This window comes from Physella acuta, unplaced genomic scaffold, assembly GCF_028476545.2.
Source record: "Physella acuta isolate Inbredline_101_S28 unplaced genomic scaffold, ASM2847654v3 ptg000085l, whole genome shotgun sequence".
NCBI classification, from domain to species: Eukaryota; Metazoa; Mollusca; class Gastropoda; family Physidae; genus Physella; species Physella acuta.
In genome coordinates, this window is record NW_026731605.1 from 23,283 (window position 1) to 35,634 (window position 12,352).

At 41.0% G+C, this 12,352-nt stretch overlaps 2 protein-coding genes across 2 annotated transcripts in view; both read left to right on the plus strand.

The window, feature by feature from the left end:
• The first annotated feature begins 1,592 nt into the window (after positions 1-1,592).
• Positions 1,593-12,352, plus strand: part of LOC131958500 (fibroblast growth factor receptor 4) — a 122,704-nt gene continuing 111,944 nt past the window's right edge. Inside the window, exon 1 of the mRNA XM_059323586.1 lies at positions 1,593-2,005. The gene's annotated coding sequence lies outside the window, so the exon portion shown is untranslated. The remainder of the gene's footprint in view (positions 2,006-12,352) is intronic.
• Positions 4,097-4,684, plus strand: LOC131958515 (uncharacterized). The gene has a single exon (XM_059323603.1). It carries the CDS (start codon positions 4,097-4,099, stop codon positions 4,682-4,684), a length of 588 nt encoding a protein of 195 aa, XP_059179586.1.

Consider the following 12,352-nt stretch of genomic DNA (forward strand, 5'->3'; position numbering starts at 1 on the left):
GTGCTGGCTGTAAACACCAACAACTCAGGTTAGCAGTTAAGTAAACATCCAAGATGGCCGATCGGCGCGTGCCACAACTCCGCCAGTAACGGATACGCTCTTATCACTCAATTATTCCAGTTGCTCTTTTAAAATAAACCATTTCAAGCATGTGGGGGTGTGGGTGGTGGTGTGGGTGGCGGGGGTGTGTCGCGTTTGTTTGTTGTTGCGTGATACCCGGCACCCCCATTGGGGCGCGACGTGTGGCACCCCTGTCTGTTATATCAGGCGGTGCCCTCCATGAGATAACCTGAAGGTATTGCATAACCAACTCACCAAGTCTAGAAAATTCTTGGTCTTACTCGCTCCCTGTAGCCCCACATTCTCAAGAGCGCTACTATTTTGTTCATTAATAGCCTTCCTAATTAGGTTAAGTATTAAAACAATTATTATTTTAAGAAAGTATTTTTTTTTCTAGTATATACGAAGTATAGAGAAAGTCTTGTAATCGTGCAAAAGAAAAAAAGTTTTTTTGCAGATCTCGACGTTTTACACCTCCCTGAGTCGGAAAAACATAGTTTTGCAATCTTGTCCATATGTCTCTGTGTGTGTGTGTGTGTGTGTGTGTCTGTGTGTGTGTAAACACGATAACTTGAGTACCGTTACAGCTAGGTTGATGAAATTTCATATATAAGTATAATATCAAAATCGTAGATCCGTATCAATTTTTGAGCGATTTCCAATAACCGAAAGTGGTACTTTTTCTACTTTGAATTTTTCAAAAGCCTATAACTTGAGTATTATTTCAGATAGATAAATGAAATTTTACTATTATGCACATTTTATTTGGCGTTTACTTGGTGTGCAATTCTTTTTTCTACGAGATTTTATTCTATTTTAGAAAGTTTAAGTATTTAAAATGGATTAAAAATCATGTCTACATCCCGAGTTCCCATCCTATGTTGTTTTATATGAGACTATTCGAGAAAGTTTAGGGGAGATCACTCCCGGTTTATTTCTTAATATTTTGCTACAAAACTAAAAATATAAGAAAACGCAATTAACTCTCTGTCACGTTGGGAGCTTTACTTCAAAAATGTGAATAGTGTAATTTACCTTGATTTAAACAGGTGTCTCAATTGAATATAACATAAATAAAGAAGTACTTTATATATATATATATATATATATATATATATATATATATATATATATATATATATATATATATATAATGTGCTCGACTGTTTGATTGAAACAGTATTGCACCAAGTTTTCATTAGTTACGTCACACAACTGAACTAATCAATGCAGTTATTTCTACCCAACTCTTACATCACAGCTGTGTTGTCACTGCGCATCTCACCTGCGATCCCCCCTCTCCCTACCCACCTGACCACGGCGGAGTCGGGTACGAAACTTACCGAAGCGCGCACGCCCCTTACGAGTGAGTACTACCTAGCGCTCACCCCCCGCCGCCGCTGATGCGCGGTCCGACAAGGGGCGAGCACCGTGCCAAAAGGGAAGCAACTGGATGTACAAATCCTCCACCTTCGGATCACCTGTTAGTGCCAGGTTTTCTCCCCCCTTCACGCAGGGCTGAGTTGGTCTGGTCCCAGTACTGTAGTTTTCTGCAGGTCGCACGGAGAGGGCCAGACTTACGGACTATCTCCGCTCAGTTTTTTTCCCCCCTCGTGAGGCGGGTTTAGCGTTGCCGCTTCGTTTTACAACGCTTACCTACGTCAGTTCGTAGTTAGCCGCTCGCACGCGATAATTCCGTGTAAATTATTTTTGTGAGTTATTATTTTATAAAATTCAGCTTGAAGTGTTTTTTTTTTGGATACGAATGACTTTTTGAATCGCTTTTTTTTTCTTTGAAACGGATTTACTTGAAAAAAGTGGATTTACTTAACAAAACATTAGATTTATTGCAATAGAAAATTGGATATATTGAACATAAATATTGGATATACTTTACATAATTAAAAAAAATTTCTCAAGATTTTAAAAAGTTATCTTTTTACAGGTAAGAGGAAATTGTCTGTTTTTGTTCAATCTACCGAAAGGTGTTATCAATTATTTTATATTCCATTTTTCTTTAAACACATAATTAAAATATAGGCCTACTCATTAATGGATTTACTTTTTAAAAAATTCTTTACATGTTTTTTTTTTTGGCGTAAACTTTAGACAGGAAATCTAATTAAACACAAATGATGTGCGTTTATTCATGAGTGATTTAAAAAAAAAAAAATTTTAAATTAAAAAAAATGCTAGATGGCCGCACTATAGAAAATCTTCAGACAATTTTAATTTTAGTTGAAGTTAGGTTGCGCGTCAAAATTTACTAGCATACGACACGTCGCCTTTTGGATTTTCTGTCTCGCCAAAATATGGTCGCTTCTAAGTGCCAAGCAAGGTTACAAAAAAAAATTCAGTCATTATGTTGGACTATGGCCCAGGTTTTTAGAACATTTCTTTGTATTTATGGGGACACTCTATTTTCTCAAATTTTTAACAATTGAAAGTTCGAAAATATTTTCCTGCCGATTTATATCTTTTCATAAAGCTATGAAAATGTTATTTTGTGCAGAACGGGTCGCCAGCAAAAAATTGTTTTTGTAAATTTTATTGACCTGATCTGGCGATAACTACTTGATAGTTGTCTACATAATAATTTGTCTACTTGACAATATGTCTACTTGACAATTCGTGTACTTGAAAATTTGTCTACTTGATAGTTGTCCACTTGACAACTTGTCTACTTGACAACTTGTCTACTTGACAATTTGTCTACTTGACAATTTGTCTACTTGATAGTTGTCTACTTGACAACTTGTCTACTTGACAATTTGTCTACTTGACAATTTGTCTACTTGACAATTTGTCTACTTGACAATTTGTCTACTTGACAACTTGTCTACTTGACAATTTGTCAACGACAATTTGTTTACTTTGAGAAATTATGCTCATTCGACAATTGATCAGGCAACTATCAAACAGAATTTAAAAACTCGGTTCTGTCTGTAATTGATGTACAGCAATAAAACTTGGCATTATCAAACAGTGACCAACCCAGGATAGAACTAGCAACCCGGGATACAACAACCAACCCATGAATTGAGATACAGAGCCAACCCGGGACTGAAACATAGCAAGCAACCCCTGGTTGTGGTGTACTCAATGATTCACTGCTCTTTTATTAAAGGAAAGTTGGAAACTCTTTCTCTTGAATAATTGATAACGGCGTTTATTTCTGTCTTGTTTGAATTTCTACCCAGGGAAAAAAATGGAATTATAATACATGAATAAATTATCGGTCATGTGATGTCACACAGTGCAAATAGAAAAACACAGATATGCTCTAAACAGGTTTTTTTTTTTTCACTATATTTTCTCTCGCATTTTTCGCATTTTAAAAGTTTGAGCACACAACCCACTTCAAAAGCTTCAAACCGTGCCGATAATCTAATCCTAATTAGTTGATGTTTCTAAATACATTCTGGACGGTTGAAAAATTTTATGTGCCCGTAAATATCAGTAACAGGCTACTGAAGTATGGGTTTTATCGTTTTTTGTGTGCCAATAGGTTCTATCGCTCATAGAATCCAGTGGAATGTAAACAAACGCACGTTCAATTACCAAAATTTGCACGTTCATAAGTGGTAATCATTAAAAAAACCGTTCACATATTGAGAGTTGCACATGAAGAAACTGACGGACGCACTTACGGAAACTTACGGTCGCACATTCAGATACCAATCAACGCACTTTTCACTCTTTTTGTCATGCCCTCAACTCCTTGACACTTTTTCTCTAGGTCTTCAGGTCAATACATCTGCTGTGTCCCCCCCCCCCACCACACACACACACACTCTCACTGTCGCGATACTCCCGATTGACTGTTGCAAACATGCATACCTAGATAATTGGCGCTGATCTCCCATGTACAAACAGGCCAGCGTTTATGGGACATCTACTACAGGTTACTGAAACAGGTGAACTCTACATCACCTGAACCATGGACCGTCAGGTTCGCAAGTGTACTTTACTTTTTACTTACCATTTAATGAGTTAAACGAATCAATTTTAGACAAAGACCGTTTTTAGTAAAAACATGTTAAAACAAGACACGACCAAGACAAGACACGACCAAGACATGACACGACCAAGACAAGACAAGACCAAGACAAGACAAGACCACAAGACAAGACCTAGACAAGACACGACCAAGACAAGACAAGACCAAGACAAGACACGACCAAGACAACAAGACACGACCAAGACAAGACACGACCAAGACAAGACAAGACACGACCAAGACAAGACACGACCTAGACAAGACACGACCAAGGCAAGACACGACCACGACAAGACACGACCAAGACAAGACACGACCAAGACAAGATACGACCAAGACAAGACCAAGACAAGATACGACCAAGACAAGACCAAGACAAGACACGACCAAGACAAGACACGACCTAGACAAGACACGACCAAGGCAAGACACGACCACGACAAGACACGACCAAGACAAGACACGACCAAGACAACAAGACACGACCAAGACAAGACACGACCAAGACAAGATACGACCAAGACAAGACCAAGACAAGACACGACCAAGACAAGATACGACCAAGAGAAGACCAAGACAAGACACGACCAAGACAAGACACGACCAAGACAAGACACGACCTAGACAAGACACGACCAAGGCAAGACACGACCACGACAAGACACGACCAAGACAAGACAAGACACGACCAAGACAAGACCAAGACAAGACACGACCAAGACAAGACACGACCAAGACAAGATACGACCAAGACAAGACCAAGACAAGACACGACCAAGACAAGACACGACCAAGACAAGACACGACCAAGACAAGACACGACCAAGACGACAAGACACGACCAAGACAAGACACAAGACGTGTAGACACCACGTCTCCACCAGTTAAAGAACAAAGCACGTACTCTGCCTATGCCCACTTGAACTAACTTGAAACGAACGCTTCAAACCCTCAGTACAGCGTATTGTCTTTTATTTAAATCTTAAAGTTTCGTTTGTCATCGTGACATGGGTCGCTATGACCAGAACGATTTAACTCCCACAAGTTCAATACTAGAACAACAACGATTTAACTCCCACAAGTTCAATACTAGAACAGCAACAATAAAAGACAAATCGTTTTACATAACCAGGACCATGTGTATATCACGGCTATTTATTTAAAAAAAAATCTTATCTAGATAACCATTCTAAATAACGACCGTTTAGTCAACGAGATAACCATTGTTAAACTACGACCGATTAGTTAACCAGATCACCATTCTAAACTACGACCGATTAGTTAACGAGATCACCATTCTAAACTACAACCCCATAATTAACGAAATCACCATTCTAAACTACGACCCCATAATTAACGAGATCACCATTCTAAACTACGAACCCATAGTTAACGAGATCACGATGTTCCATCTATGTTCGACCATGCACCATACCCTGCACCATACCGTTCCACTCTAAGACTTGTGCCAACATACTTAACTCCAATGTTTACATACTTAGCCTGTACTTTTACTTGTTACTTGTTTTGTTTTAATGTTTGATTACATCATGAACACAACATAAACACAAGGCAATTGAGACACACCGTAAACACAAGACAGTTGAGACACAAAATAAACACAAGACAGCTGAGACGCAACATAAACACAAGGCAATTGAGACACAACATAAACACAAGTCTATGTAAACACAATGAAAACACACGTTTTTTGTAAACATAGAATAAACACTATAAAAATACAAAGTAAACAAGCCCAATGAAATACCAAATAAACACAAGTCTTTCGAAACAAGAAACACACAGGTGTATTGAGACATATGGGCGCACACACACTTGACTACCGCTAACGACGGCTGTAATTCGTCGTTATTACATGTAACTATAACATCTGTAATGATGGTTGTAATTTGTTGTTACTCTTAATTATAACAACTTGATGTGTCTTTGACATGTAATTATAACTGCAGCAATAATGGCTGTAATGTTATCCGTAACTATAACGGCTGTAACGACGGTTGTCATTCGGCTGTTGTTACCTATAACTATAACAATCTGAAGTGGATCTAATCCAACAGCCCAGGCTCAGGTATGGCTGTACTAGCTCCACGGAATAAGATCAGATTCTTGTCATTACAGAAAACTTTGAGCATCCATCTCCAAAAGGGGGGGGGGGGGGGGTCTACATCACTGTGGGATTGGTGGGAAATCAGATGAGTTTGGTGGTGGGTGGTGATGGGTGGTGATGGTGGGCAGGGAGCGTTAGTTACAGTGTTGTATATCATCAGATATAGCGCTAATTATTTTGTCTTTTTTCCAAATTGGAGAAAAACAGCAACTTCTGTATGTTCTGTATCTGAGACTTTACTCATTCCTTACTCCTTCCTTCAATTCATTCTTTCATTCTCCATTCACCTCTTCCCTCCCCATCCCTCCCTTGATTCTTCATCCCTCCCTTCAATCTTCATCCCCATTCCCTGCTCCCTCTTTGCCTCCCCCTCTCACCCCTCCCTACCATCCACCCTCCTCTACACATCTTTTGATACACGTCAATACATCCACGTTCGTAACTTTACCAAAACTGTATCAAATCAAATACACAACGAATCCAATAATCTCCACTAACCTTTTAAACGTATTTACTTTTGCATTTAACTATCCATGCAAGTAATTTTCCCTCTAAAAATAGACGTAGCGAGTCTGCCATTGAGTTGCTAAGGTAGGGAATAACTCTATGATTATGTTGGTACCGATTGGTAGTTGGTGCGCATTGCATAATGAACGCATATCGCTCTGCGCTCAGAAGATGTCACATTCCTTCCCTCCCCCTCCCCCATTCCCGTACAAGCTTTGTTTTGTGTGTGTCGTCATATGTGTCGTAATCTCTCACCTGGTCTTACGTCACTAAGGCAGGTATTTCTGGCATCGTGGGGGGGGGGGGGGGAGTGGGGGGGGGGGGGGAGTGGGGGGGGGGGTAGACAGGCGTCGAGGTTAACTATATTCATATTTTAAAATATTAATCGTGATAAATGGTTGACGTGGTGCGGTGTGAAAGATACGATTCTAGAGCAGCGATACCGGGGTGAAATATACGATTCTAGCATTGCGATACCCTAGTGAAAGGTACGATCCTAGAGCAGCGATACCGGGTAAAGTATACAATTCTAGCATTGCGATACCCTAGTGATAGATACGATCCTAGAGCAGCGATACCGGGGTGAAATATACGATTCTAGCATTGCGGTACCCAAGTGAAAGATACGATCCTAGAGCAGCGATACCGGGGTGAAATATATGATTCTAGCATTGCGATACCCAAGTGAAAGATACGATCCTAGAGCGGCGATACCGGGGTGAAATATACGATTCTAGCATTGCGATACCCAAGTGAAAGATACGATCCTAGAGCAGCGATACCGGGGTGAAATATATGATTCTAGCATTGCGATACCCAAGTGAAAGATACGATCCTAGAGCAGCGATACCGTGGTGAAATATACGATTCTAGCATTGCGATACCCAAGTGAAAGATACGATCCTAGAGCAGCGATACCCCAGCGTCTAATGCGATCTTAGCGCCGCGATACCCCGACTGAAATAGTGTGGGTCTAGCCTTCAGTGTGGGCCTATTTATGACGTTAAGCTATAATTAGCCTTACATCGTATGGGATAATCTCATTAATCTCTTCGGTGGGGATGTGCATTGCAACAATGTCGTACCATCCCAAATGCTGAGACTGCAGGTATTCCTTGACGAGTTCAAAATAATCAAGTTTCGTGGTTTCTTTACACCAGTCTATAATGGCACTACACCAGTTTGTAATGCTACTACAACTACTTATAATACTACTACAACTACTTATAATGCTACTACAACTACTTATAATGCTACTACAACTACTTATAATGCTACTACAACTACTTATAATGCTACTACAACTACTTATAATGCTACTACAACTACTTATAATGCTACAACACCTGCATACAATACCACTACACCTGTCTTTACCAGTACCACACTAGTCGAGCCACCATCCGACAAAAAACACCCCCCCCACCCCCACCCCCAAACAAAAACCCACCAGCTGTAATGCAGGTAGCGAAGAAATGTCATCACCATCCCATAATTCCCATCCCAGTTTGATGGGCAACAATACGAAGTTCATTGTTTCAAGCGCTCTACGCTTCAGGCCGACTAATCTTCAGCATGTGTTTACTTTCTTCTCCTAGCAACTAGAAGGGGAGATTATCCCTCTTTCATGTACTTGTGAGGTTTTTTTTGTACTAGTGTTTTCCTTGTGTTTTTTTTTTAATTTGTTGTGTACACATGTTATTCTGTCGTACACATACACATATGATAGATACACACATGCTAAAGCATTTTGGCAATCATATACTTGCTGGCGCGTACGATGGCGCATACACACGCACATACATACATGTGGGTAATTTTGTTATTGTTGGCAAACTTTCGTTAGCTTGCAATCTCACACACACACACCCCAGGACTAACACACACTAGTTACCACGCGATCTCTCATACACAACCTAGCACATACACACACACACTCGTTATTAGGCAATCTCGTATACACACCACAGCACATACACACACACACTCGTTACTACGCGATCTCTCATACACACCACAGCACATACACACATGCGATTTCTCATACACACCCAGCACACACATATATCGATGTCCTAACACCCCCTCTGTCTACATAGACATATAAGTGCTATCACATACTTACACAAACGGGCGCTCACACACTCTCTACACATTCTCTACACACTTACACACACACCAGAACACACGACACATCAAGAACACGACAAAACATTCAAGCACACCACTATATAAAATATTTTAAACAAAACCTTGTATAAAAACTTTGATGATATATTTTAAACCCCTCGGCTAGATCTGTATAGTACGTTTGTTTAGTAACGGTACAGGAATGTATAAGTTCTGGTTCATACCTGAACACAACAGATAGATATTTAATGCGCTGATAAAATGTACTTACATGTACTGCTAAAACACTTCGAAAACGGATTTTCCCCGAATATTTTTTTTTTCGGATTTTTCCATTAACATTTAACATTTTAGATTTTTTCTCTCTAATATGTTGGTCCCATGGTTTCAAAGGGTGTTGAACGGTGTGTATTTGGTGTGTGTGTGTGGAGTGTGGGGGTGGGGGGGGGGGGCTTGTTTAATTTATGGTGAGCACAAGGCACATGGTGTTAAACGGTGGATCGTTAGCTCCAGGGGTGCACGCGTCGCCTCATTAGATATGATTTGACAGCTACGCACGTGAAATATATAATCTAGCACGTGAAGTTACCCAAAAAAAAAACCCAGTGTAAAGCTAAAACTCACACGTTTAGCGATGTATTCACAAAACTTAACTCACGCGAACGCACACAAACACGGGCGGTAACTTGATAATATTTACAACCGACCCTCCCCCACCTTCACCAGTATATACCCATCTATTTCTCCCAAATGTAATATTTTAACCTTAACTCATCGATACTAAAATGATGTATGCCTACACGATGATTGTGTTATTTTGCAGTAATTGGTACGGGTTTATATTGCCGGCATTGTTGTTTCATCGAAGGAATAGAAGAAGCTTTAGCTTTCTTTTCAGTCATTCCTTGCTTTAAAAACCTGTAATTAAGACAAAAATGTTTGTTTTTTATTTTATAAATCTGATAGAGTAGTTTCCCTTGCCCATTGAAAACGTATGGCGCCTTTGTAAAGTTCCCCCTCCATTTGTTCATCTTGTCCTGTAGTAATTGTAATCGTTTATTTATTCGGCACTCTGTCAAACTCACCCTACACGTCAACTACTCGACTATTTCATTTCAGGAGGGGGGTAATCGCCGCACTCAACCGCCAGCCCCCCTAACCCCTCCACACCCCCCTCCACCCCGCGGTATAGCACCACGTAATAATCGCCCCCGTGGACGAAGGCGTGATTGGGGAGCGGGCTGGGGGTGGGCGGGGGGAAGAAGCGATCCCTTTCGTAACGCTCCGGCAGCCAGTAATTTAGAGCACTTGTCGCCAGTTGTTTCCCCTTTAGTAATGACGCTTCAACGCGGGACGCAACTCCGTGAAGAACGGGTAAAAAAAAATAAAAAGATGATTAATCTGGGCTGGAGTTGGAGAAAGTGATGCTCATGGCTGATGCACGTCACTAAAGGCGTTACACGTTACAGGAGGGGGTGGGGTGGTTAAAAAGGGGGGGGGGGGGGCTACCCTATATTACGAGGTTTCACACCTCATTAGGGGTCGTAAACATCACTAGCATAGTTTCTTCCAGTCATCTGCCCCCCCCCCCCCCCCCAGAAGAAATTCACCCCCCCCCCCCTCATGGAACGAAATGGAATTTGTATAGAAAATATATACCTTTAACAGTAACACTGATCACTAAGGGTCCTACTCATCACTAATGAGTTGGTACGTGACTGAACGCCTTTCAGCCCATGCGTGCCCATGCGTACCGAGTTCCAATTTGATTGATTAGAGACCTTCATATCCAAGCCCTAACCCTAAACATTGACCATAACCATGGCCTTAACCCTGGGTTGTATTAGCGGCGTCTGCCTCTGTGTTCATATGGGCACGGCTATTATATAAGGTCTCAACTCAGTTGTCTTCCTAGCTGGCAAGGGACAAAATGTTATAAATATAAAATAACGTTAACATAACTCAAAGAACCATTTTCTAGGTCGCGTCAGTGTGTTTCCTTTATTTCCGTCCAGCAGGGATTCGAACCCGTCTTGGTGAAATACTAGAGCATATAAACAAGACAACATAGCACCAAAGGCTAGCAAGCGGGGTAGGCGGGGCGTGTTTTATTTTATCTCAACAGTGTGGGGTAGGTTCTTTTAGTGCGATCATCTTATATTATAATACACTCGTGGTAGAGTGTGGTTCAGTAGGTAGCCTGCATTTGTTAAGCCATAAAGGTAAAATAGAACTGAATCGGTAGATTTCAAGTGTCGAGCTCAGGTCTTTGGACGAAGTTTATGAAATAGATTTGAGTCCGCTCAGCTCTAATAAGTAATTGGCATAATATTAGGAGGAGAATTTAAAGATGGCCAACCATTTTTTTTCATGTACCTGGCTGGTTCAAGGAAGCTGTTCAACTTTATTTTACCTACTCTAACAATACATGAATTTATTTTACAATAGCTAAACACAACTTTTACAATAGTTAAACACAAATTGTTAAACACCACTTTTACAATAGTTAAACACAACTCAAATAAAGTATGCCTTGTGCTGCTTGTCTTGTAGAACTTTCGCTTATCTACTAGCCACCAATGCAAACATTACATGCATAATTTGATGACATAGACGCCTGCTGGTGCATAAATTAGCCGCAAGTCACGCGTACATATTTTTTCTTCTTATCTCGTCGTCTACACGGCACGTGGCGTTAGAGACTTAGGTAAACAAACAAACAAACAAACAAACAAACAGAATAAAAAACGTGAACAAACACACACATAAACAGAAAAATAAAATGAAACAACTTGCAAACGTGTCCGGGTGTTGGGGGAGGTGGGGGTGGTGTAGATCTGATCAGCAGTAGAGTGCTCATGGCATGCGCTATCTCTTGCTAACACCAGTCAACACTCACACACACACACACACACACGTATATATGTATGTATATATGTATGTATATAGGTTTAAAAAAAAACACACTCACACGGCCACTCACACGCTGACCTATCGCACGTGAAGCGAAACGTGCCGCCCGCACATCTAACACATCCAGGGCTGAAACTCACGTGATGTCCGTGTTTTATCACACCCAGTGTCTCCTCCTACCCAGCGTCACGTGATATCCGTGCCTTATCACGCCCACTATCGCCCCCCTACACAAACCGGACAAATAAACATTTACCTAGATAAACCCACAAAGACCTGGGGCCGACACCCCCCTCAAATAAAAAAAAAACCTCCCCCGTTATAAACGGTCCTGGTTTATCGCTTGACCCGGTCATCGATAGCTTTGATTGTTGATTGCGTGTGCTCCTGTCATGGTGGCTCGCGTCTGCGAGCTAGACCTGGCTTCCGTATGATATTACCTGAGTTATGAAGTACACAATTTTGTTGTGACTATGGTATTTCTTAAAGCGGGGGTAGAGCGCTCGACTGCTAACCCGAAAGTCTCGAGTTCGGATCTCGGTCTGGAATTAAGTCTTCAGGACGTCCCGGAGTCCACCCAGCTCTAATGGGTACCCAACTTCATAAGCCGAGGT

Coding starts and splice junctions, on each gene's coding strand:
- LOC131958515 (XM_059323603.1), top strand. CDS start 4,097: ATGTTAAAACAAGACACGACCAAGACAAGACACGACCAAGACATGACA.